This window comes from Bos indicus x Bos taurus, chromosome 8, assembly GCF_003369695.1.
Source record: "Bos indicus x Bos taurus breed Angus x Brahman F1 hybrid chromosome 8, Bos_hybrid_MaternalHap_v2.0, whole genome shotgun sequence".
Classification (NCBI taxonomy): Eukaryota; Metazoa; Chordata; class Mammalia; order Artiodactyla; family Bovidae; genus Bos; species Bos indicus x Bos taurus.
This window is the reverse complement of record NC_040083.1, coordinates 63,266,951-63,293,138: the sequence shown is the minus strand read 5'-3', so window position 1 is coordinate 63,293,138 and position 26,188 is coordinate 63,266,951. Positions and strand designations below refer to the sequence as shown.

General features: G+C 46.4%; 1 protein-coding gene across 2 annotated transcripts in view; it reads left to right on the top strand.

Moving 5' to 3' along the window:
- GABBR2 (gamma-aminobutyric acid type B receptor subunit 2) overlaps positions 1 to 26,188 on the top strand; it is a 369,523-nt gene that overhangs the window by 178,341 nt on the left and 164,994 nt on the right. For both annotated transcript variants that reach the window (XM_027549741.1, XM_027549742.1), the window contains exons 4-5: positions 7,969 to 8,070; positions 20,762 to 20,827. In XM_027549741.1, the coding sequence (XP_027405542.1) occupies positions 7,969 to 8,070; positions 20,762 to 20,827 (168 nt within the window). The remainder of the gene's footprint in view (positions 1 to 7,968; positions 8,071 to 20,761; positions 20,828 to 26,188) is intronic.

Sequence of the window (26,188 nt, the reverse complement as noted above, 5' to 3'; positions counted from 1 at the left end):
TCCTGAGCCCTCCATCTAGGCTCATGAGGCTGGTGGCCCCCACAGAGACCCCCATGTCTCATAACACTGCTGCCCATGGTCTGCTGCCTGCTTTCCTGCTCTTGGTAACTCTGGGGAAGTGAGAAAAACCATATTTGGGGGGAACAGATAAGTGGCCATTGAGTAAAGGGAAACCAGGTTTCCTTTAGGAAACCTCAGCCTGTGATGTGAGAGTGTAAACAGAATGAGAAACCTGGGCTTAATCATGGGAGTGTGGTTTGAACCAGCGAGTCACCAGATCTCAGGAGGCCCCAGGGTGTTAGTTTCCTGGGGCTTCTGTAATGAGTCACCACAAACTGAACGGCTGAAAGCAGGAGACATTCATTCTCTTATAGTCCTGGAGGCCAGAGTTCTGAAATCAAGGGATCAGTGAGGCCATGCTCTCCCTGAAGGCTCTGGGAGAGAACCCTTGCTTACCTCTTCCAGCTTCTGGTGGGCCCAGGCGCTCCTCAGCTTGTAGTTGCATCGCTCCTGTCCCTCCCTTTGTCTTTACATCACCTTCTCCCTTATGCCTCTGCCCAAGTCTCCCTCTGCCTTTCTCGTATAAGGACACTTATCATTGGAGTTAAGGCCCATCCAGGTAATCCAGGATGATCCTTGAATTAATTACATCTACAGAGACCCTTTTTCTAAGTAAGGTCACTTGCATAGGTTCTGATGATTAGGATAGGACACACCTTTTGGACCATCACCATCCAACCCACTGGCTCTGCAGTGTGAACGTGCAAATGTCATGTGTGTATCATGCTAGTATCACATATGTGCAGTAGATCCCATACATGTTCACTTATGTACTTGCCCTTTTTAACAAGTTTCAGTTATACTTAACTTCAGCTATAGGTTATTAAGAGCTAATAGAAATCTGAAAATTAGATGGCTCCATTTTTCAAAAGGAACAGTTTCTTCAGTAAGTGTTCATCAGTTTTAGAAAGGTAGAAATACAATCACATGGATAACTTCTCTGGGACTGTAAGTACATGCCTCAAATCTTTGAAAAACTTCAGAGCTGCAGAGGGCTGCTTTAGCAACTGTAAAATTCAAAAAGGCAAAGAGTTGGGGGATGGCGCAGGTAAGGTTTTGAAACTTACTCTCCTAGAACCACAAACATCGGGTGAAAGAAACATCCCCTCTTCAGCATCCTGACGAGCTTCTACTTGCACACCTCTGATGACAGGGCGCTCACTATATACCAAAGTTGCCTATTCCACCGTTCGAAAGTTCATTTGGCTTTAATACAAAATCTGCTTTCCTGACTCATCCATTGGGCCCATCTCCAACACAGGGGTGCCCTCCATCCCACGTGACAGTCCTTCAGTGTTTGAAGTCGCCCATCACTTCCTGCCTTAGTTTACTCTTCTCCAGGCTAATCTTTTAATTAGCTTAAATTAATGGTGATTCTTGGGGAGCTCCAGCCCCAGTAAAAGTGACCTGAATATTCAAAGATTTGAGTGTTTCAAATGCCTATTTATCCTAATTAGCATCTTAACTACAGCAGTGCCCTCTGCCTCTAACTAGCCACATTTTCACATGTTCCATATTTTAATGGATTTTACTTGAATGAACTGTTTAATCAAGTGAAGACACATTTCATGAATGAATAGAAGTAAATCTATAATTACACACTTTAGTCAGGTAAGAGGAGTGACATTTCGGCACAATCTAGGGCTATATATAGCGAGTGTATTTGAATGACAAAGTAGGTTACCTCAGCTTCCATAGGAGATCTGGGAATTCGCTTTGCTCTCAAGTTCATTTCGTAACCTAATTAGAATTTTCAAAGAGTTGTAAAGTGCAAGTGGTGCAGACCTGGCTCTCCCCATCTTTAGCTGGATCTCTGCCTTTCTGGATGATTCCACAGCTGGCGCAGTGGCCTCCTTAGGGAAGGTGTCTGGGGGAGCTGCTGACCCACAGTGTCCTAGGGTCTTGAGAGTCCCCGAGGCCTCACCTCCACTTGGTGCTTCACTTTCCGTCAGAGCCCTCCTGGCCTGGGACGTGTGGCACGAATGTGAGAAACTGCAGCTGTAACAGTCCTTTGCTGCTCTCTTCCTGTCTCTCTCTCTCTCATCCCCTTCTCCCTGCTTTCCTTCTCACCATCCTGCCTTCTGACGTGGTCAGATCTGCTGGTGCTGCTGGGGGCCAGGAGTAGAAAGATCGGATGATTAAAGAAGAGACGTAATTATTGATTGGGGCAGGAGAGAGGCCCAGGTGTAAAGGAAGATGGTGCCTAGGTGCTAGGTAGCAGTCCAGAAAAGTATGGAGCCCACAGGCTAGGGAGTGACTGGACAGGAGATGGAATGAAATGAAACAGGAGCCCTGAGTGAAAACCTGAGGTGTAAGAAGGCCCCTCGCCACGCCAGCCTCCTGGCCTCAGGCTCCGTACATTGCCTTGCTGGAGGAAGAGGGGTTCCAGGGCTGCAGTGGGGGCTGTCTAGAGGAAGGGAGTTTGTGGGCCCTACCTGTGTGCAGCAGAAGGTTGCAGGCAGACAGGAACCTCCAGGGCGTGCAAATGTTGTCCCAGGACCCTGAAGCCGGGACAACAGCTTGACCCACAAGGCAGTTATTTAGGGTGCAGCACACAATGCCATTATTTCATAAGCCCAGTCTCTAGGTGATTTCCAGAGAGGGAGAATCACCTGGGCAGCTGGGTGTGTTAGCGGAGAGGTGCTGCCTCGGAGCAGGGAGGAGGCCTGCAGGTGGACTGGACTGTGGCCTGCTCAGACGCAGTGACGAGCCTCCCTCACAGAACAGGGTGGGCCCATTTATGCCTCAAACGGGACTCAGCCACATTAAGCCAAGAAATTCTCCCGAACAGCGTGTTCACCTCTAACTCTCCTGGTTCCGTTAGCTTTTCCCCTTCTCCTCTGATCCCCTTCTCCTCCTCCAGCCTGCCCTCGCAGGACCAGCTGTGTGTCCCCAGTACCAAGCCTGTGGATAGAGGCTGTGTGCGTGGTTGGAGGAGAGAGGCCATTGTGATGGCTTCATCGGAGTGACAGGTCCCTGTCACCCCTTCTCCCACGGTCCGTGAACCAGCTTGGGTGGAAGTTGTGGATCGACCCCCTGGACTCGAGGTTCAGACAGCTGATCTGACCTGATGGTGTGTTCTGCCGCTGGCCTGAGCGAGACGGTGTTCCCAGCTCTGAGCTTTCCCCTAAAGCCACTGACTCTGCCTGGCTCTTGACTTCTTTCAAGATGTTGGATTTCCTTAGGCTTGAAATATGAGTTGAAGTGTTGAAATTCTTGGATTTGGATCTGTGATTCCCAAGGCTGTACCGGAATCCCTGAGGAGTCGTTGATATCACCCTTTGTGACCTTTATACTTCCAACCCCTTTGCCACCATGTCCATGGTCTTTCTTAGAAGATTCTTGGTCCCTATTGTAGCCACATCTCTCTCCTGTGAGCCTGAGCCACTTTGTCATGATCCCTGACAAATGCAATTAGGACTGAGCCCAGCACTCCAGGTGTACTCTGAGGTGGGCAGACTAGACAGTGACTGTCCCCTCCATCATTCTAGATGTGATGTCTTTTTAAATGTGGATCCCAGTCCTACTCACCCATTTTGCAACTGCCTTACTCACATCAACACATGCTGGTCTCCTAATCAAGGGGACAATATCCGAGCCATAGAAGGCATTTTTTTTCATATTCATTTTAAAGTTATCCTGCCTCATTTAGGACAGTGGTCCTCACACTTGAACATATGTTGGAATCATCTGGAGGGCTGATTAAAACCCAGATTGCTGGACCCCACCCCAGAGTGTCTGACCCATTGCGTCTCAGGTGGGCCCGAGAATTTGCCTTTCTAACAGGTTCTCCCAGGTAATGCTGGCGTTACTAGTCCAGGGCTGCACTTTAAGAACCACTGCTTTAGGGACAGGCTTTCTGCTATGACTTTGTATCCACAGTCCATACCAGTTCTTAAGGGGAAAAATATCAACAGCTGTTGCCTCTAAGCCTATTTTTTATCATTTATTCCTAGAGTTCTGACCCCCTGGTTCTCCCTAATGCCAAGTGAGTTGGGTTCCTTCCAGATTTGCTCCAGTGGCCAGGGCCAGGACTCATTGCTCCAGAAGCAGGGAGAGTTCTTCCCTTAGGTAATCTCAGCCCTGTGAGCTGGTCCTGAGGACCCAGGCTTTGAGGACTCCCAACCCTTCCTAGTCCCCCTTGTAGCAGCACTCGGGGCCCAACTCACCTCATCCCATTGGCAGCCTGACCCTCCCTTCCAGGTGATGGGCAGCCTTCTTCTCCATCCCCTCCCAGCCCATCAGCACCCATCTCGCTCCCTTCCTCCCAGGATGGCCAGGGCCCTTAGCAAATAAGACTCCTGATGGCTGCCTCCTAAGGCCCCAAATGCAGATGAGGGCCCAGGTGGACTCTGGCTGTACTTGAGCATGTGTGTATGTGTGAATATGTTTATTTTATTGAGAATTAAGTGTTACTCCTTTCCAGGAAGAACATATTTCTGCTTTTATAGTGGAGGTGAATAAAAAATAGGATTCACTTTGCTGAAATGCAGTTTATAGCAAGCTGATAAAAGACATTGGCCCCGTAAAACAAGAGATTCTTGCAGTACCAGAATGGGAAAAAAAAAAGAAAGGTGTTTTTTCTAACTTAGTAATCTTTGATCAGTGCATTGAATGATCCTTCCATCTACATGTGAGAGTATGAGTTTATTCCTTGTGAGGTAGATCAATTGCATTATTTCTTTACCATGCTTTGGTTATTTTAAAATACCATTTATTACTAGTTTTTTGCATTTGTTTTCCCTAAAAATGTCCATTAGAGTAAATACTCCCACTGAGCAGACTACTTGGTGCTGAAATTATGGTCAGTGAGTGGCTGACGGCACCAACCATCTGTTCTGACCTGTTCTGGCTCATAAGCCTCAGGAGCTGTCCACATCTGGCAGGATCCAAAAGAGCCAGCTTGAGGCCATTCAGAGAGCACTGGCCGGGGAGTCACACCTCAGCTTCTTCATTTGTGAAATTAGGGGCGAAATGAGATGACCTCTAGGGTGTTTCTGCTTGGTTTGTTTTGAGTTCTGAGCGCCTGTAAAATATTTTTTTCTGCCATAATTATATACAGCTCTCATGCCCACACTTATTTACAGATAGATACGCCAAGCCACTGACAGCCTTGATGCTGGGTCTTATACCTGGAACTGATCATTCCAGCTTTTAGGCAGCATAAAGAACTTTAGAATTTACAAAGCCATTTCCCATCCTCAGTGTTTTTGCCAGGCCCTGTAAGTTACCTGCTGTATAACTCCCATTTTATAGGTGAAAAGACAGATTCAAAAGAGCTCGAGAAGTTTCCTTCAGTTTGGGTGGCGAGGACATGAAGAGCCAGGGCTCAATTGTGCGTGCCTTAGTAGTATGTGCACTGGCTGCTTTGCCTTCTGGCAGGGCTGAGTTTGCATATTTTAATATTGCATATCAATGATTGTTGGTCCACAGCACCCCCATGACACAGAAACCTAATAATGGAACCCCACCTGCCTCCAAAAAGGATTTGACGCAGCAGAAGTAAACCATAATGGCAAAGTCAACTCTTTTTTCAACCAACTAGTTCCCAATCTTCCGTCAAAATAGAGGTAAAAACTAAAGATGGACGAGGTTCACCCTGATTGAGACAGTTACATTCGTCTTACAAACGTATGCATCACAAAGTATTTCGAGCATTCAGCAGAGCGCAGAACACTAAACACCCATGGTCTTGCTACCCGGAGTTAGTGTGTTCACGTTTTCCTCTATTGGCATCATATTTCTTTAAAAAAAAATGAAATACAGCAGTTCCCACCGCAACCCTTTTTGTTCCCCTTCTGTGTGGGGGTCAGGGCCAAATTATTCAAAACATTTTGATATATACATTGGGAGGATCTACCAATTGTTGAAACAGGAAGTACTTTTTTATCATGGTAAAATGTACATAACATCAAATTTACCATTTTAACCACTGTAAAATTTACAGTGCAGGGACGTTAAATACCTTCATATTGTTGTCAAGAAGCACCAGCAGTTATCCCCAAAACTTTTCATTACCCCAGACAGAAACTCTGTACCCACAACTCCATTGCCCCGTCCCCCAGCTCTAGAAACCACTATTCTCCTTTATGTTTCTATGCACTTGACTACTTTGAGTACCTCACCTAAGTGGAATCATACTTCTGTCCTTTTGCATCTGGCTTATTTCACTTAGCATAATGTCTTCATTCATATTGTAGCATGTGTCAAAATTTCATTCCTTTTTAGGCTGAATAACATTCCATTGTATGTATAAACCTCAGTTTGTTTATCTGCTCATCTGTTGATGGACATTGCTTCCAAAAGATGGTTGCTTCCACCTTTTGGTATAATACTACTATGCACACGAGTGTCCAAATACCTCTTTGAGTCCCTGTTTTCACTTCTTTGGGGTATATACCCAGAAGTAGAATTGCTGGATCATATTACCATATGATGAGAAATTTTCAGAGTGCACAAGGTTCCAGTTTCCAGTTTATCCACATTCCCATCAACACTTGCAGGGTTTTGGTTTTTGATAATAGCTATCTTAATAAGTATAGACAAGAAGTGCTTTCAAAGCTCATCTTCAGTTAAAGAGGAAGAGACTGAAATGCTAAGAGGGAAAAGGTCCTTCAGAGAGGCTGAGGTCACAAGCAAGTCAGTGACATAGCAAGACCTGGAATCTGGGTCCCCAAACTCCCACCCGGTTATTTCTACCAAAACACAGTCTAGTTTCCATGGCTTTCTGTCCAAGTGTGTACAGTCATAGACATGGACCACATACGGATTTCAGATTTATTTGTTTTGATCCTAACTTAATTTTTTTTTAATTTGAAAATAGTGTCAACATTTTAAAATGTGCTCATGCTGAGATGCTCAGAGCTGAGATGCTCTGTGTGACTGTAACCCTCCAGGCTCCTCTGTCCATGGGATTCTCCAGGCAAGAATACTGGAATGGCTTGTATTTCCTTCCCTAGGGGATCTTCCTGTTACTACTAGTGCCTCCTGGGAAGCCCTTTAAGATGTGAGGGATCCTATTTTATTTTAAAAATCTAGGAACTTCCCTGTAGTCCAATGGTTAAGACTCCATGCTCCCATTGCAGGGGGCACGGATTCAATCCCTTGTTGGGGAACTAAGATCCTGCATGCTGCGCGGTGTGGCCAAAAAATAAATAAAAATATAGATTTCTTATTTCTCCCTTCCAAATCAGAAGGTCTGGTGATTCTGGACCAACATTCTGGCATAGCATGTTTGGAGTTGAGCGGCAAGTGCTGTCTTTAGGTGAAGCATTAGTTTGCCACACTGTCGCCAGGCCCCACCACTCCCTAGTATCCTTCCACACAGACTGCTTCACACACTAGCTAGTTCGTATGACACTGGAGCTTGCAGCTCTCTCCTTTAAGCACGTAGGTGTTAGTCATTCTGTGTGTCAGCAGATACATCGATACGTTTAACATTACAGGCTGGTCCCGCACCCCCCACCCTCTCCTCTGTTTTTGCTTTGTCTTACTGAATATCTCAGCTATTTCCTCATCCTAGAAATGAAGTCATATTGCAAATAAATAATGAAAAATATAAACAGGGAAGTATTTTAATAGTCTAATTTGGAGACAGTGTGATGTATTTGCCTAATCTGATTTGGAGATGATATGAAACACCAGCATGAAAGTCCAGCGACTTGGATGCTTGTCTTAATTCTTCCAGGAAATTCCTGTCTGGCATCCTTCTGCTTGTGTGTCCTCAGGGGAGGGGAATCTCCAAGGTCCCAGGGGACAATCTAGTTTTTAATGAAGATAAAACCTACTCCTTTTTCATATCGATGGAGAAAATCACCTCACCCATTTGAGCCGCTTCCCAGACCCCTGTGAAGTGGCCCTTCCTATGACTGCCGGCACACCCACCCTCTGCTCTCTCTTTGCTGGCAGGTGAGAAACGACCTGACCGGGGTTCTGTATGGTGAGGACATCGAGATTTCAGACACCGAGAGCTTCTCCAATGATCCCTGCACCAGTGTCAAAAAGCTTAAGGTACGTGCAGCGGGCCAGGGCCTGGAGGCCAGACTGATGGCATGCTCATGGGGTTCCCCCAAATCCCTGACTTTGAAAGAGTCTTGAATTCAGGCTGTTTCATTTTGTCCTTGGCATTTGAGATGTGAGGAAAAGCTCCTAGGAGCTGGCTGTCCCTTGCTTGTTGTCCAGCACTGGCCAGAGGCCTGCTTGCCAGATGCATGGCCACGTGGAATTGCTGGGTGATTTCGTATCTCTCAGCGGAGCCTGAGAGGCAAGCAGGGCACAACAGACATCACTGGCACCCACTCAAGGACAGGCTAGTGGGAATGCTAAAGACTCAGACCTGGCCCCTGTCTTCAGGGAGCTTCCTTCCTGTTGTGAAGAGGCTCACAGTCAGAACCTCTCTTGCCCAAACCCACAGCAAGGAAGTAATGTGGTTGGAACTGAAAGCTCAGGCTCCTGACTCCTTCCAGTGACGCTCACTCCAGGAACAGAAGGGTCAACTAGATGTTTGCAGTTGTAAGTAGCCCCCAGCTGTCATCTGCAATTCATTTCCGAAACTCTCTCAAACGCCATGTTTGTGCCAGACCCTCTCCTGGGTTCACAGCCAGCATCAGGCTTGCCTATGTCCTCAGGTGTCTGAAGGCAGATACCTCCCAGGGAAACCAGGGATAGAGGGGCTGGGGAACAAAGGGAGAAAGTGACTCATCCCACCCAGGAGAGGATTCAGACATGGCTGCAGAGAAGGGACAGCCATGGAGGATGGAAAGGGTGGAGACCCGAAGGGTAAAAATCAGAGGCAGGGCGGCCATGCTCTGTACTTGGGATCAGCAGGAATTCCAGGAAGCTGGAGTATCGGGATGGGGACACAGAAAAGATGCCAAGGCTGGAAATAGAGTTTGGAGTCAGTTTCCATGAGCCTTGAATGTTGAGCTAAGAAGTTTGGTCTTTTGTGCCAGGCAGTGGGGAGCTTCTAGGGGTTGTATGTAGGTACATAGTTAACGCTGTCACCCTACTCTTCCATTCCCCATGCCCACACTGAAAGTAGCCTGGGGCCTCAGATGCCAACTGCTGACATGTCCCTTCTCTCTTGGCGAGACCCCAGATTATACTGATCAGAGCAGGTGGCCGTTTAGAGCTTATGAAGCCCTCAGTTCACACATGGGGAGACTGAGACACAGGGATGGGGACAAGGGAGCAGAGCACCAGTTGTTTGTCACCTGCCCAGGAGCAGACACCACATGCGCACGTGATATTTTAGCCCCGGAAGCTCTGCCGATGAGGAAACGGTAGTAAGGAAGGGCCTGCTGGTAGCCCGGGTGTGTGCCCAGCTCTTTCCCCACAGGCCGTGTGATCTGAGGGTGCTCAGGTTGTGTGGGGCCCAGAGCGTCCAGAGGGGAGGAGTGCCTGCTCTGCAGGGACCACCTGGGGTGACTGGGCCCCTGGTGCTGCGCTGACATTCTCCTGCCACATGCAGTGTCTCCCCAGGGCGGGCCCTGGAAATAGCTTCCTGCACCGGGGTGGCCCGGCGGAATTCTGTGGGCTTTCAAGTTTAAAGAGTCTTTGTGTGAGGAGCAGACGCACTCGTTGAACGTCTGCAAGAAACTGGGGCTAGAACTTGGTGCTCTGCTCACCAGCCAGCCAACGCCACTAGAAGCAAGAGTGATCTGAATGCTGATGGAAATAGCAACCGGCCTTTCCAGAGCCCTGAGCAAGGGCTAGAGCTCTTGGCTTCACCTGCCCATTCAGCCCTCCCCAGAGCCCTGGGACAGAGGGGATTTTTGTATCCTCATTTCACAAATAGGGAACTTGAGGCTCAACAAGGTTAAGGACCTCATCCCTAGTCACCCAGCTGGAAAGTGGTGCGTTGGAATTCAAACTCGGATCTGGGCAACACCATGGCCCAGCTCCCCCACCGCCCCGCACAGCTGCGGTTCTGAGAGAGGGTTCCAGCATCACATAAGCCCGGGAGACAGAGCCAAGGACAGCACGCTCAGTCTCTTGGCAAAGGCTCCCCTCAACATGGAGAGCTCTTCCCTCACCACCTGCGTAGCTACTTCTCAAACCTTCCTCTAGTCTTTTCTCAGTTGTCCCCCTTTCCCAGAGGCTTTATTTAAAATTTAAATCCCGGCCCCTCACACTCCCACTCCCCCTTTCTGTTAATTTCCCCCATTTCACTGATGGATATCTGTATCAGTTTCCTGGGGCTGCCATAACAAAGCACCATAAACTAGGTGGCTTAAAACAACAGAAGTTTATTCTCTCACATCTTAAGGACAGAAGACCAGGGTCAAGATGTTGGCAAGCCCATGCTCTATAGCAGGCTCAGGGACTCTTCCGTACCTTTCTCTAAGCTTCTAGTGTCAACTGGCAGTCCTTGGGATTCCTTGACTTGCAGCTATGTAACTCCTTTGCCTAAACTGACATTTCCCCTCTTTCCCTTCACATATTTTTCTTCTTAGGAAACTGGTCTTGGAGGATTAAGAGCCTGCCCTGCTCCATTATCACCCTACCTTAACTGATTTCATCTATTAATACAATGAGGCTGTTTTCAAATGAGGTCACGTTCTGAGGTATCAGGGGTTAAGACTTCAACATATCTTTGGGAGATGCAGATCACCCCACAGCAATATCTGACCTCCTGTTCATTTTTCCCAGTTGTTTTGCCGTCTGTCTCTCCCCACTAGGATGATAGCTCTAGGAAGCAGCAGTTTCTGTATGTCTGGATCACTGTTTTATTCCCCACCACCTGGAACCAAGCCTAATTTGCTCGACAAATTTGCTGAGTGGGCATAAACCAAATACAAATCTGGACAGACAAAGCCAACAGAACACAAGGATAAAACACTCAGAGAAAAGTAACTTCTGGAGAGCTCAGAGAAGAAGCAAATATCTGGTGGGATAAGATAGAGAAGGAAGTACAGCGGACAAGGAAGAAAACTAAATAGTGACTGCTGCTGCTAAGTCGCTTCAGTCGTGTCTGACTCTGTGTGACCCCATAGACGGCAGCCCACCAGGCTCCTCCGTCCATGGGCCTTTCCAGGCAAGAATACTGGAGTGGAGTGCCATTGCCTTCTCTGAAATAGTGACTAGCAGAATTAAAATCTGCTTTGGAGGTAGTAGAGAGCAGAGTTAATGCCACGAAAAATAAAAATCAATAATATGCAGGACAAACTTGAAATGCTTTCCCAAAATTTAGAGGAAATGGTCAAAGAGATCAATCTAATGAGAGGAAAGATAAGTTATGGACACTGGAGAAGAGAGATGCTGAGGGAAAGCTGGGACAAATGAAACAGAACCAAAATCTAAAACAAAATAGGCACCCGAGTATCAATAAGTTCAGCTACCACCCAGATCGTCCATTCTCCATGGAAAGGAACCGGGGGTCCTTGGAGAAATGGCTGACCTGGGATTGGGACAGGAAACATACCAAATGATCCTGGAGCGTCCTGTAGTGCCGTAAAGTTGAGGACGTGCTCAAACCACGTCAACAACACACACTGAGTTGGAGGGGGAGTGGTGTCAGAATTGTTCACCAGCCAAATGAAGTAGCCGCTGAAAGAGCTCCCAATGGCCAGAACTGAAACATTTGAGCAATACAGTAAAAGTAGTATTGGATTATAACCCAAAGTATAAAACAAAAGCCCATGACTGAGTAGGTAAATGGGAGAGAATATACAAATCTTCTGTGCCAAAGAATTCCAAATAATATGTGTAGATATTTCAGGCCCAAGGAAATGGAGCAGAAGTACCCACTTGTTAAGTGTCTTCCTTCCAAAGAGCACAGGATGAAAAGGGGGAAAAGAAGAGTAACTTTAGAGTGGAAGAACCTGACCAGTGCTACCTTGGCCAAGTGACCAAGGTCAGCATTTACATGGTAAGTCCTGTTGATAGTATATACCTTTGATATGATCCCCCAAACCTATAAACCCAGTCTAACTGAGAAGTGAATTCTGGTTGAAGGCCATCCTGCAAAATACCTGACCAGTACTCCTCAAAACTTTTTCGGTCTTCAAAACTAAGGAATGCTTAAGCCAAAATGAGCCTACAAAGACATGACAACAATATATAATGTGATATCCTGAATGGGATCCAGGAGGAGAAAAAGGACACTAGAGAAGAAAAAAAACAACAACTAAGAGTATCTGAATAAAGTATGAGCTTTAGTTAATTATGAATGGATATTGATTTATTAATTGTAACAAATGTACTATATTAAAGTAAGATGTTAATAATAGGGGAAACTGGGTGAGAGACATATAGACATTCTCTATACTTTCTTTGTGATTTTTCCATAAATCTAAAACTATTCTCAAGATATTTATTTAAAAAAATAAGCAACGAACTTAAGAGGATTCAAGAGAGAACTCCTAGATGGGACCATACAAAATTGCCACTATTGAACCATTTTATAACTACAAAGTCAACAGTTTCGTAAGGAAATACATAGACTGTATGTGCAGGCTAGCTGGCCTTTCTACATTCACCAATTCTACATTTCACCAACTCTACAGAACTGGTGAAAAGAGAGTCATACCCAGACACATTTTGTCAAAAGTTTTGAAATACAAACACAAAAGGGAAAATCTACAAGTACCTAGGCCAGAAAAAAAAAAAAAAGAATTGCCCACAAAGGTGCAAAACCAGTCTACCTCGACTCCCCTGCAGCATTCAATCCCGGAAACAACGGAGCAGCTAGGAGACATTTTCCCACATGTGAGGTTCACATGATGTACTACTAGCCAGGTGCCCTTGAAGTTAACCCTTGAAGTCCTATGTCAGCCTGCCTTGAACAACAGCTAACTTTATAGCTGAGGTCATGACAGAAGCAGGTGAGCAGGGATCATGGAAACTGTAGAAAGAACTAAGTAGTTGTTATAAAAGTACATGCAGATGCAGAAGTTAATTTTGAAAGCAAACATGAATATACATATAATGCAAATAAATACTGTAATAACAGTAGTTGAGATATCTCAACAGTAGTTGAGATATAACAGTAGTTGAGATATAAAAACCCAAATTCCATTAACAGAGGCCAAAATGTGAGTAAAAAAAAAGTCCTGATCTTAATTAGAAGTGGGGCTCAAAAGAGACTATTTTGCTTATGATTTTCATAATTAGAAAAATATAAGTTTAAAGGGCTTTGAATAACTTAATAGCAAATATGTTAATACTATAACATAAGCAGAACCCAAAGCTCTTGAAACACAGAAGATAAAAGCAAAGAAAATCTAGTCCACATATCAAAAAACAAAGCAAACATGAAAACCAGAAAACATAAACTAATACTGAGAATCAAATATAATCATTCTAACCAGAAATTCAAATAGGTCAAACTCCCTATGAAGAGGCAAAGACTTTCAGGTTGTGTTTTAAAGAACTAGCTATAGTTATATTTACAACACAGTGACACAGAAAGGTCAAAGGTAAAAGGTCAAGCAAATGTATATCAAGCAAACCAAACTGAAGCAAGGATCCGGTGTTCACATTAGAATACAGAGTATTCAAGGTACAGGCATTGACCAGGATTAAGTGGTTTTCTATAGATAAAGGTACAGTTCACCCTGAGAATAGCATACTCATGGACCAGTATTGCTCTAAAGTACATCTCACTGAAATATATAAAGAATGGCCTGTTAAAATACCAAGAAGAAGTGACACAAACACGGTAGTATTGGGAGCCACAACATTTTTCTCTCAATCTTGGACAGATCAGCCATTCAAAAATAAGCAAGAACGTAGAGGAACTGAATAATGGGATTAATCAGGCTGATTTAGCAGATATATATCAAAGTTTGTCTAAAAGAAAGTCAGGAAATAAAACCATCTCTGTGAGTTGAAGACCCCAGACCTTTAAGCTCACTCTGGATGGACCTGTTTTGATCAGGAATGTTTAATGTAAATGGTCACCAGGCTGGGCTAGGAGGCCACCCCTCACAGGGCCCTGAATATTTCCGTGGTGCCCATGCTGAAGCACAGGATGGTGTTGGGGAGAACACCAGGCTCCAGATGTACCCTGTGTTCATTTTGAAGCCACAGAACGCATTCCAGGACATAGTACAGCATAGGGTTCTTCTGTCTTGGTGCAGAAAGAATTCAATCAGAGACAGAGTGACAGGTAAGGGAAGAGTTTTTAGTATAGGGTGCTGTGAGAGACACAGCTGGGCAGGCAAGGGAGTGTGGCACTGAGAACTTACTGGGCTCTGGTTTTATAATCAAAGGGAAAGTGAGGAGGTGGAGAAGGCCACCTTCTTCCTTGTACTTGAGTAGATGTCAAGCTTCCACCATCAGTTCTTTCTCCACGTTGGGTAGGGGAGTTTTCTTGTCCCTGCATAGTTGAACTAGGACTGTCGTGGAGCTATGAAAATGAGCAGGAAGGTGGTAAAATATACTAAAATATGGTAAATCATCTCAGGTTTCGGTTTAAGACCATCTTTTCCCTATATTTTTGTTTTTAATGTGTACAGAGGATCATGTCCTAGAAGTCATTAACTTACCTACCTCACTGGGCAGGATGTGGGTCTTATGCCACCACTATTTTGTTGTTTGGGGGCACTTCTCATGATTCTGTTGCATTCATTGTTAAGCAAGACTGCTCTCTTTATGGATCAGTCACTTACAAGATCTCCCATACTTTTTTCTTTATTTATGATCCTTTAGTGGGATTAACTGTTTAATTGCCTACTTTGTCCCTTTACGTTGTCCCTATCAATTTCAGGAGCAGCCACCAACCCATCATTCAGGATTCAGACTCCAGGGAAATCTCCCTGTTTTATAAATCAGATGACTGGCAACCTTAATTCCATCTGCAACATTAACTCCCCCTTGCCGTGTCATAGCATGTCCCCAGCTTTCAGGGATTTGAACATGGACATCTTTGGGAAGCTATTACAGGAAGGCCACAAAGACAGGTCTTGAGGAGGACTGTTCCCCACTTTGCTCCATGGGAAAGTCCTAGTGGGAATTACTCCTTACCCCACGGGCCAGAAGCCCAGCCTGACTGCCTGAACTTGAGGTTCATACAAGTACCCCAAGGGGACTTGAAGCTACAGAATAAATGTGGTGCATCTTCCCAGCAGGCCGGCTTTTCTCAGAGACATGGGAAGAAAAGCATTATTTTTATCTTCAGATGAACATAGATATGTTATCAGAATGCTAAATATACATGAATTTTCAAGATAAAATGATAAACTTTAAAGAAGTACCATGCTTCACCAGGGCTGCTAGGGCTGTTCCCTCTTTCACTCCCATCCTTAAGAGAATATGGCTTCTGATTCTCTGCTTTTGGGGAAGGAAAAATAGTCTAAGAAAAACTAATTTTAGCTAAATGAAAGAGAATACTCATTCTGGGTGTGGAATCAGTCTGTCAGAGCCAGGGGGAACTTTGGAAAGCATCTAGGCAAACCCTCTCAGGCTTACCCCAAGGTCTCGAGACCAAAGTGAGGGGGCAGGAGCAGGCCTGGGCTTCTGACCCTTTCACCAGTGTGCCCACTGTCGCAGGCCAGGCCGCCTCCCAGCCCACATCACGGCTGGCCTCTAATAGCTCAGCCATCTTGTGCTCATTGCACGGCACCCCTTTCTACAACATTGAAGATGGTATCTTTTGATTTTTCAGCTACCTAGTGGGTAGAGTAAGCTGTAGAAAGCCAGGAAGCTATTAAACATGGGCTTAGACAGATGCTCAGGTGTCAGGAGACATCAGATAACTCACAGGTCAGTGTCAGGATCAACTGTCACCTTCTAGCAGAAACCACACACTGCTATCACAGGGAAGCAAGATGGGTGGCTTACTGCTTTCCTGCTCTTTTACATGCACATCAGCTATTTTAATGTCTCAGGATTGCATTTGCCCCTCAAGTCCTTCCACTTCAAAATCCAGGGTACTTTTGTCATTGCAGCAGACTGGGTGTGGAGCCCCAGCAGCCCAGGCCCTGGGGGGTTGGCCTTCTCAGCTCAGGAGGGAATATATAGGAATTAGTGGTCAAATGCTTGGGCTCTGGGGCCAAACTCACCTTGGGTCGAGGCCAAAGCCACCACTTCTTATCCCTGTGACCTGATGTCTTAGGTTGAACTCCCTAAAAACAGAGTCTGAGACCTTTGTGAAAGAGATTTATCAAGAGTGTGCTCAGGAGAAGGGGAAAGAAGTGGGGTAGGGCAAGAGGGGAGCTAGGTCAGAATGAATGGCTGGTGACTGGTTTAACCCAGCCCTGCTGGCTCTCTGGCACACAATCTGCACCACAGAGCTGGTCCCACCTTTCAACAAGGGGGCTGGAGTTTCCTACCGTGTGAGTCAGTCACTGGCTGCTACGGAGGGTGAGGTGCAACATGACCTTCCAGGGCCTGGAAGCTCCCCTTGGCTGAGGGAAGTTCTCCAGGAAAGGGAGGGACCTGGTGGCAGCCCACCCTCACTGCAACTGGGTTGGTGCTCCAGCCCTGAGGAGGGGGTGCCATAGGACCTCCAGCATATGCTGTGCCTAGGCTGTGCACTTAAGGCTCTGGGGCTCAGTTTGCACATGAGACTGTCCAGCGTGGGCATAATAATAGCACCTACCTCCTAAGGCAATAGCTAGAAAGAGTTCAGGAGCTGTCATTTGTGAGGGTTATACACTAGTCCTTTGAATTGAGTCATGCTTCTTAAGTGTTATTTTTGTGTGAGATTTTAGCTCCCTTTAAGGGCCCCAGAGACAAAGGGCTTCTTTCTAGACAACAGATGAGAGGAGCCAAGAAAAAGGAAAGGAAATCCACCCAAGGATTGGACTGAGTACGCCTTCTGGGGCCTCCCACCCGATGGCTGCTCCCTTCCACATGTGCACTCGCCTGTGAGTGTGGCCTATTGAGGGTGTAAACATAGGTCTCCGCTACCATCCATGACCGTAGATCTAGCCCTCTAAGAAGAAGCTGTTATTTGTCTGATCTCAGGACATCTATGTTCATGCCAGACGGCCCCCTGCAGGGCCAAGCAAAAAGTCCATGGTGGAGACTTCTGAGACCCTGCCCTCTGCCACTTCCAGGGTCTCTAATGTCACAGCACTGTTGTGCATGCTCATCCTCAGACATGGTCATGGCTGTCCTCCCCTACCCTCTGGCAATCCTTCAACTGCCCCCGAAGCCCTTTCACCTATAGAGAAGAGTGCCTTTATACCCCTGGCAGGGAGATGGGTGGGCATGGCCAGAAGCGGGTCCTCTGCCAGCAAAGCTCTTTCCTTTCTTGGGATTTTAAGGAAACCATACAAGTTATACAACATTGAAAAGTGTGATTCTGGAACTTTTGTGATAGTGTGGGTGTGTTAAAATTTTTAAGATTCCCCCAATCCAAAATCTTTCCCTTCACCCCTGAATCTTCCCCTTCACCCCTGAGTCTTCCAACAAACTGCTACTCCAGAAAGAACAACCAGGTATATCTGCAGTTTTTACACTCTCAGGAGAACTCCTCTGCCCTGGGAGTACACATATCCCATTTTGAGAACACCTTCAACTCTTTATGCTTTTCAAGGCACCCCCCCCCCACCGCCGCAAGTATCACTCTAGTCACATTTCCCATTGTCCTCGCCCAACCCTTGATCCAGGCTCCACCTGCACCAATTGCTGGCTTGTCCTCTTTTCCCCTAGATTTTGCAGCACCTTGCCCTTTACGCACCATCTAGAATCAGAGTGGGTGTGAATATCTTCCTGCATCAAGTGCAACCTAGCCCTGGATAGGCTCTTTCTCCAGGGCCCTCTAATGGTCAGGAGGCCCCAAGGTGAGAGTGCTGGCTTTGGGGTGCTGTGCTGGATTTGGGAAAGCCTTTTGCATCTCTAGGAAGGAGTTAAGTAGATCTGTGATCCCTTGGGTCCCAGGAGAGAACTTCACAGAGGAGAAAGTGGCCCAAGCCTGGTGGGACAGGGATGGTTTCTCCAAGTAGGAGCTCATGAGCAGGAAGGGAGAGCAGCAGCCCTCCAGGCAGAATGGGTTGGGTGGGAGGGAATGGCATTCTGGATGCGTGAACTTATATAAAGAAAGAGAGGATGAGTGAGAAAGTGGATGAATGAGTGAGTGAATGAATGGATGAATGTATGGCAGACATTCTAAGAGAACTTAAGGTGGTTCATTCTCTGGGATGTGGAGGTATAGCAAGAAATGTGATTATTGAAAAGAGCAGGAGTGAGTTGGTAAAGAATCTGAGATGTTCTAAGGAGCTCAGAGTTTGATCTGTCAAGGTCTAATCCATGGAAAGATTTTACACAATCAGATTTGAATTTTGGAATGATTCCCTTGTCTGCTCTGTGGAGACTGGATGGATGGGGCAGAACTAAAGGCAGAGAGATCCAGCTGGGAGGCTGTAGTGGTTCACCAAGTAGAGAGTGATGGTGGCTCAACCCAGAGCAATGGGGCTGGAGAGACCAGAGTGATTCAGGAGCTAGTGAGCAGAGAGAACCAACAGGCCCTGGTTATGGCTAGGATGAGGAGAGGAGAGAACCTCAGGTGGCTCCCAAGTTTCTGATCTTAGGGAGTGGGAGGTTGGCAATACCATTCTAGAGATAGGCAGTACAGGAGGAGGAAAGAGGCATTTTGGGAATAATGGTGAGTTCACTTGGGACACGTTGAGCTTCAGGTGCCTGGGAGAATCCAAGTGGAGGTATCCAAGGGACAGCTAGAGAAAAGGTGGCTCAGGAGAGAGATTTGGGAGTCCACAGCTTTCAGAGGGGAGTTGTGGCTGGGGTCATGAATGAGGTTCCCCAGGGAGAGGGATGAGGGGGAGAACTGTATGGAACACCAGCATTAGGGGTGAGCAGAAGGATGAGGGGCTGATTGAGAATCTGAGCAGGAATGACCAGGAGGCAGGAGGGAGCATCATGGAAGCCAGCAACAGGGGGCAGAAGAGGGTTCATTAATCATGAATCCTACAACCACCAGGTCAGCTAAGGAGTGTTATGCCTGTTTCAGACATGAGAAAATCGAGGCTGCAGGAGATTAAAACCCAGGGTCATGTACCTGGTAGGTGCTGGAGCTGGGATGTCAGCCAAGGTCTCTCTGACTCCCAAATCCAATAAGCTGTTTCTACTGTACCATGTTTAGCAACACAGAGCTTGGCACAAAGTAGATGCTTCATAAATGTTTGTTGGATGGATATGGATAGGTGAATAGAGTTAGCAGCAAGAGACTCTATAAAAAATTTAACAAATAAGCAGAAAGACCCTGAAGTGTCCCAGGAGCAAGGCCACAGAACGGAAGCAGCTTAGAACTTTTTATAGCATTGCAGACGTGGTGATGACAAAGGCTTGCCTTCCTTCGACTGGGCTCTGTTAAAGATCTTTTAAAGTCCTTTCAGAGCAAGTTTTTTTTTTTTTTTTTTTCGTCTTTCCATTCTTGCTTGCAAACGAAGGATGATTTTAGAATCCAAGCCTTTTTTATTTTGCTAAAGTACATGATGAGTAAAATGGCCTCCCAGTCAGCACTTTCCAATTTTGAAAGATGCTAAAAACTGATCTTTAAAGGGATGTTTCTCTTCTTTATGCATCAAAGAGCCTTGCGGCCTGCTGGGAAGGACGGGATAAATGTCAGGAAGGTAGCGTCACCTGCAGGGCTGAGTCTCGGTGCAGAGGGTAGGACTGCAATTGGGAGCAAGCGTGTGGCTGAGGCCTGGCTGTCTCCAGGAGGCTGCCTGTATATCCTCCTTCTGCCTGTTCTCCATGGGGCAGGGCCCAGCCTGGATCCCGTCCCCTAGAAAGCAACCAAGAACCCCTTACCCTGACCCAGGAGAGAACTTCAGGAAGACACTCAGTAAATCTTTGTTGAATGAATAAATGAGTCAAAGGACCTATGGTGAGGCTTCCCAGGTGGCACTAGCAGGAAAGAACCCACCTGCCAACGCAGGAGACATTTGAAATGCAGATTCGATCCCTAGGTCGAGAAGATCCCCTAGAAAATGAAATGGCAATTCACTCCAGTATTCTTGCCTGGAGAATCCCATGGACAGAGGAACCTGGTGGGCTGTACAGTCAATGGGGTCGCAAAGAATCGGACACGACTGAAGCGACTTAGCATGCAGCACAGGACCTATGATACAGTATATACCTATTAACCCCATTGAGGTAATAAGATAATAACTATTTATAGAACGTTTGAATATAGATTTTCCTTTGAAATAAAAAGAGAAGCATGGGTTGGGAGAAGGTTATAAAAAACTTATTCTAGCTGGGGGTTTCCTCTTTGTCAGGAACTATGGTAAGCACTTTATAAGGATAATTTCATTTAGCTGTCTAAGTAAGCACTGTAAGTAAGTTATTCCCATCTTGCAGATGAGGAAATTGAGGCCAAGTTGGGGAAAAGAGCCACTTGATGCCACCCGAGTGGAGCTGAGATTTGAACAAAGCTCAGAACTCGAAGAGACTCTTAAATGCCTTAATTGGGAAGCTCTGTGGACTCCTGGAAGGTGGAAAAGCCTAGCATACTGAGAGGTGGGGTGTTGACTGGGAACTTGTTTCTGCTGCCAACTACCCTGGGGACCTTGGAAGTTCCTTTCTCTCGTCTGGCCTCAGTTTCCCTAAGTGTAGAGTGAGGTTGGAAAGCAGGCGCTGTGTCAGTGTCCCCCAGTGTTTGCCTGCTCTTGCTGGAGGACAGCAGGGAAGCTGAGGCCCTTCCGAGCCATTCGCTTCGACCTGTAGCCTGTGACCTCCTGGGCTGTGCCGATCACGTGCTCACCTCCATATCCGTGTCTTCTGTCCACAGGGCAATGACGTGCGGATCATCCTCGGCCAGTTTGACCAGAATATGGCAGCAAAAGTGTTCTGTTGTGTAAGTAACACTTTGGTTGTGTCCTTTGTGTCTTTGGGGAGGTTCATGAAGCTTCTTCTTGAATTCATTCTTACTGCCTGATCCTTAAATAGCATCATAGTGTTATGGAAAGATGCGGGGTCTGGCTGCTCGCTGCTCAAAAGCCAATAAACAGACCAGGTTGGTGGAAGGGAAAGTTTGCTTTATTTCAGATGGTGGCAACTCGGCAGGAGGGTGGATGTCTGTCCAAAGGCCAGCTCCCCACCACTGACAGTCAGTGGGGAAGCTCTTTTATAGACAGATGGAGGGGGCTACATTCAGAAACAGCATAGTCAGCTCTGACAGTCATCATCAAATTGGTCATCAGAGGTCTGACCTGTGTTATCTTGGTTGATTGGGTACAATTAATCTTCAGTTCCAAGGTCTGTTTGTTTCCATTTCTTTGAGGCCATTTCTTAGAATTATGTCGTGGATACAGTCTGGTCATCCTGTGGTTAACTTCTCCACCTGGGGTTACAGTATCTATAAGACAACTCACAGGATATGGCTCAGAGTATTATCTATAGCCCTTGAGAAGAAACTAAAGGTCCTTGACTGTGCTTCATAAGTACATTATTATTATATGGTCTTCTTTGACTGTTTTCCTTTGATTCTGCTTGGTCTCATTTCTCTAATTAAACTTATTCTTTGACCAAAGTTTTCCACAGACAAAAGGCAGGCGGGGGACATGGAGTGGGCAAGGACCATAGGGTCCTGATCCATTTCAACAGGAGCAGAGCCTGGCGTGTTGGAAGCAGAGGTGTTATTCTCACTGCTCTTTTCGGGGAGCTAAAACCCCTGGGCTCAGAACAGTTCAGTTGTGGAGAAACCAGGAACCTCAGTTTACTAATCCACTAACCTACTGTCTGGAGAAGGCAATGGCACCCCACTCCAGTACTCTTGCCTGGAAAATCCCATGGATGGAGGAGCCTGGTGGGCTGCAGTCCATGGGGTCGTTAGGAGTCAGACACGACTGAGCGACTTCCCTTTCACTATTCACTTTCATGCTTTGGAGAAGGAAATGGCAACCCACTCCAGTGTTCTTGCCTGGAGAATCCCAGGGATGGGGAGCCTGGTGAGCTGCCGTCTCTGGGGTCGCACAGAGTCGGACACGACTGAAGCGACTTAGCAGCAGCAGCAGCAGCAACCCACTGTCTAACCATTGCCTTTGTGCTGCCAGCTAGTTCTAAGTCTCCTCAACCCAGCCGTGTTTAATGGAGCAGCGCTGTGTGCACCACACAGGGGGAGACACAGGATTCCAAGGTGGGACGGGGGCGCCTCAAACCCCTTCCTGCCCTGTAAGCCGGGCTCAGAGTGTCAGGCTTAGCACAAACCATCAACCTTTCAGTATTTACCACCAAATCCTTTTCATTGTCTGGTGTGTGATAGATGACAAAGTACATTTTTCAACCTTTTATCATTTAAGCTTTTCAGTAACCAAGTGAAGCTACTATTGTTACCCTTGTTTTATAGATGAGGAACTAGAGGTCCAGAGAGGTGGAGGGGCTTGTCCGAGGGTAGAGCCAAGACTCCATCCCCGTTCACCTGATTCCCAATCAGATCCTCTTTTCTCCACACGATAGTCTAACCTGAGCACATGTAAGAGTTCTAACACGGGAACTATGTCTTTTTATTTTGATGCCCTGGCTCCCCCTCCTGCACCCTAGGGTCAAGAGAGAAGTCAACAGAGTGAGAGCGTAGTCACATGAGTCATTGTCAACCCAATAAGTTCCTCCTCTTAGAATGAGGTTATTCTAGGTCTCGTCTCTAGTGATGGGCCACAGGCCTCTGTTTTCTTTGACCTTTTTTCAGTAACTTGGATGTGATTATAAAAATATGCTTATAGGAATTTTAGAAGTTATGAACTATGTTGGAAGATAGATCCAGGGTGCAAAGAACCTTACCAAGCTGGAATGTTTGGTTAAATCTAGGAAGGCTAAATCTAACTCAGGAGACCCGGGTTCGATCCCTGGTTCGGGAAGATCCCCTGGAGGAGGAAATGGCAATCCACTCCAGTATTCTTGCCTGGAGAATCCCATGGACAGAGGAAGCTGGTGGGCTACAGTCCATCGGGTCACAAAGAGTTGGACGCGACTGTGCGACTAACATACAATAGAAGGTTATATTAGAACAAACTGGGCTGCCTGTGTCTGAGGTGGTAGAGGCACAGCTGAGGAGTACTGTGCATGTAGAGCAAAAGATACTTGGAGTATCAGGTGACCTCAAGGTTACCGTGAGTAACCAGTGTGAGCACAGCCGGCAGGAAGCCAAGGTGGCCATCTGGCTACACACCCACACCAGGGTGGGTGGTCTCTCAGCCGTCTGCTGTAGAGGCCCCACCCAGGGTGTCCTGCTCAGCTCCTGGTGCCCTGTTTTAGAAGAGATGAAGGAACTGAGAAGAGGCCAGGCGTGAGGAGAGAGCAGTGGCTGGAAAACACAGTCATACAAGGATGTTTCCTTGTGAAGGCTCAGGAGCAAAGTGGGAACCGCCCGATCTCTCAAAATAGAAGGGAGGAGGCAGAAGCTACTGGCTGCCGTTTCAGGGACGTCTCTTGAGTTTAGCACTTAGCGCTCAAAAGTCAGTCTGCTTGGGCTTGGACCACTGGTCTGCAGCTTAGTAACTGAATATGAGCTTGTTGACACTTTCTGAATCTCAGTTTTCTCATCTGTAACATGGGGATAATAATAACACCTGTCTCATAGGGTTGTTGCAGAGATTAAATGAGCAAAAACACTTTGCATAATGCCTGACATACAGTGAACTCTCCACAGATGTCAGCAATATTTTTTTGTTTATGTAGGTTTCTGAGGATGGAATGAACCACCGTTGGGCTGGCAAGGTTACTAACTGGTAAACTTTACAAGATTGTGTTAAGCATCCTATGTCTCAGTTAAGGATTACAAGGAGTTTTTCATATGAAAATCTAAGGAGGAGCAAGAGAAAAATTGAAAAAACAGAGCAAATTGATTTAATACATTTTACTTCAAACTCATAATACCTCACATGTTACCATCTAAGGTCCAGAAATGGCCCATTTGAAAAAGGAAAATAATGCTCCAAATTAGAAGACATAAATATTTAGAGAAGAAGATGAATTTTATCCCCACATATCCCCAAAGCCTTGTAAACAACTGGCACACAGTAAGTGATTATTGATCCAATAGGAAAAATAAATCAATAAAAATGACCCAGGAAGACGTCACACTGGGCCCTGGCCATCTCCTGTTTGTACAAAATGTAGACAGACCTCCTGTTCTGATTTGAGCCAAACCCTAAGCCAAGGTGTGGCTGTGATTTCCCTCCGTGCTGGGATTATTTTCCGAGTGGCATTTCCAGCAGTGTGGTTTCCATTTCGGAACAGACGGCGTGGCTGTCTCCCTCTTGAACAAAAGCCCCAGGCTGCTTGCCTTCCACAGCACGGGACATCGTCTTACCTTCTCATCCCCACTTTCCTCTTCCTCTTAGACGCTGGGCATTTTGAAGGGGCCTTTCTCTTAAAGTCTTTGCTGGCAGCTTCATTCATTGAGTTTCAGAAGTTTTGTGTTTGGCATTTATTCCGTGTGTCAGATCCTCAGATGGACCTCCCGGTCAGGATTTTCCATCTTACATGCTTACGAAGGAGCTCTTCTGGCAGGCATGGAAGATTCCAAGGAGAGTCTGCTCAGTGTCTTCACACTGGATCAAGACTCTGGCGTATGGTGGAGGGAGAGGCTGCTTAGAGCAGAGATGCAGGGCCTTGCTGCCTGTGTCAGGGTCAGGGTCCAGGCGCAACCGGATGGAGACAGCCGTGTCTTTGCCATCCAAATGCCACATGCAGTGCAAACTTTGCAGCATGTTGCTGTGTGTTCTTGAGATTGGACCTGCCACCAATGAGAGGGCAGAGTCCAGCAAATGCAAAGCCTCTTTATAGCCCTCTGGCAAAATGTTCACTTTGGCTCCAGCAAAGGATGAGCGTGACCTGTCACTTCTCTCTGCTTGGTGGTCTGTTCTAAATTCTCGAGCATTCTGACCTGGGTTCTGGTTTTAGTTCTGCCAGCTGTGTGACCTCAGACAGGCCACTGTGGAACTCCAGTCCCCAGCTGCCTCACTCCTAAAGTGGAAGCGATGACCTCTGTCTTATGTGCCTCAGTGGATGGTTGAGAGGCTTAAACAAGGTCACCAGAGGATGACCATCATCCCAACTGTGAACTGCGTTACTGATGTGAGGATTTATTGCTATTGTGGTTGTGAAATGCCTGTAAAAGGGAAATATCCTTCTTGCATGGGGAGGTGAGAAGGCAAAAGGAAACTTAATAAAAAGAGGAAATTGGATTTTAAAATTACCTCATGGCCACCTGTCTGCAGCTAATGGGAACAGAGTGGTTCATGGGACTGAAGAACATGGGCTTAGGACGGCCCATCATTACCTGGCAGGGCTGTTTGGTGGCCACAGGGCCTGAGACCTACTAGAGGTCTACTAGAGGCAAAAAAAAAAAATGAAAAGCAAGGCGACCAAGTCAACTGAAAGTGTGTTCAGTCACTCTACAGCCAGTTATGGACGTCCTTTATACATCAGGCACTGTGCTCAGCACTGGGGACCCTGGGAAGAGCAGACACCACCCCCCACACCACCCCAAAACTCCCTATTTGGCAACGGAGACAGACAAAGATTCTAGCAGCTTGTTAAAGGTCAGTGTCCCACAATCTCAGCTCTTCTGAACGTGGGAATGCTGAAATGGAGGCCCGGAGGCTCCTCTGCAGTTGCTGTAGACATTAGATGCTATATTTAAGCCCAGTCCACCTCCCTTGCAGGAGAGCCTTTTAGACCCTCACTCAAAACCCGTGTACTTTTTTTCTGCGCATGTGTTTAACAATCCCTGCTTTCCATAGCAATTTAAAAGCAGCAGATTCGGAGTGGGGAGAGGGATTTAATGACAGTGAAAGTGACAGCCTAGACCTGACAGTTGGGAAGGAGACAAACCCATCAAAAATGGATCAAAAGCTCCAAGAACAACAGTCTGGGGCCATTTGGTATTTGGACCGATCTTCCCTATGTTCAAAAGTATCACTGCCCATAGCCCAAACAATGGCTAATGTTCAGAATAAAGCCTTGAGTTACCAAAATGAGAATGGGATGAGAAGGAGCAGCTGAAATGTTCCTGCACATAGTCTTGGCCAAGCATGTACACATATTACCTCATTTATTATTGTTGTTATTATTTTATTGAAATATAGTTGATGTACAATGTTGTATTAGTTTCTGGTATACAGCAAAGGATTCAGTTATATATACATTTTTTCATATTCTTTTCCATTGTGGTTTATTATAGGATATTGAATATAGTTCCCTGTGCTATACAGTA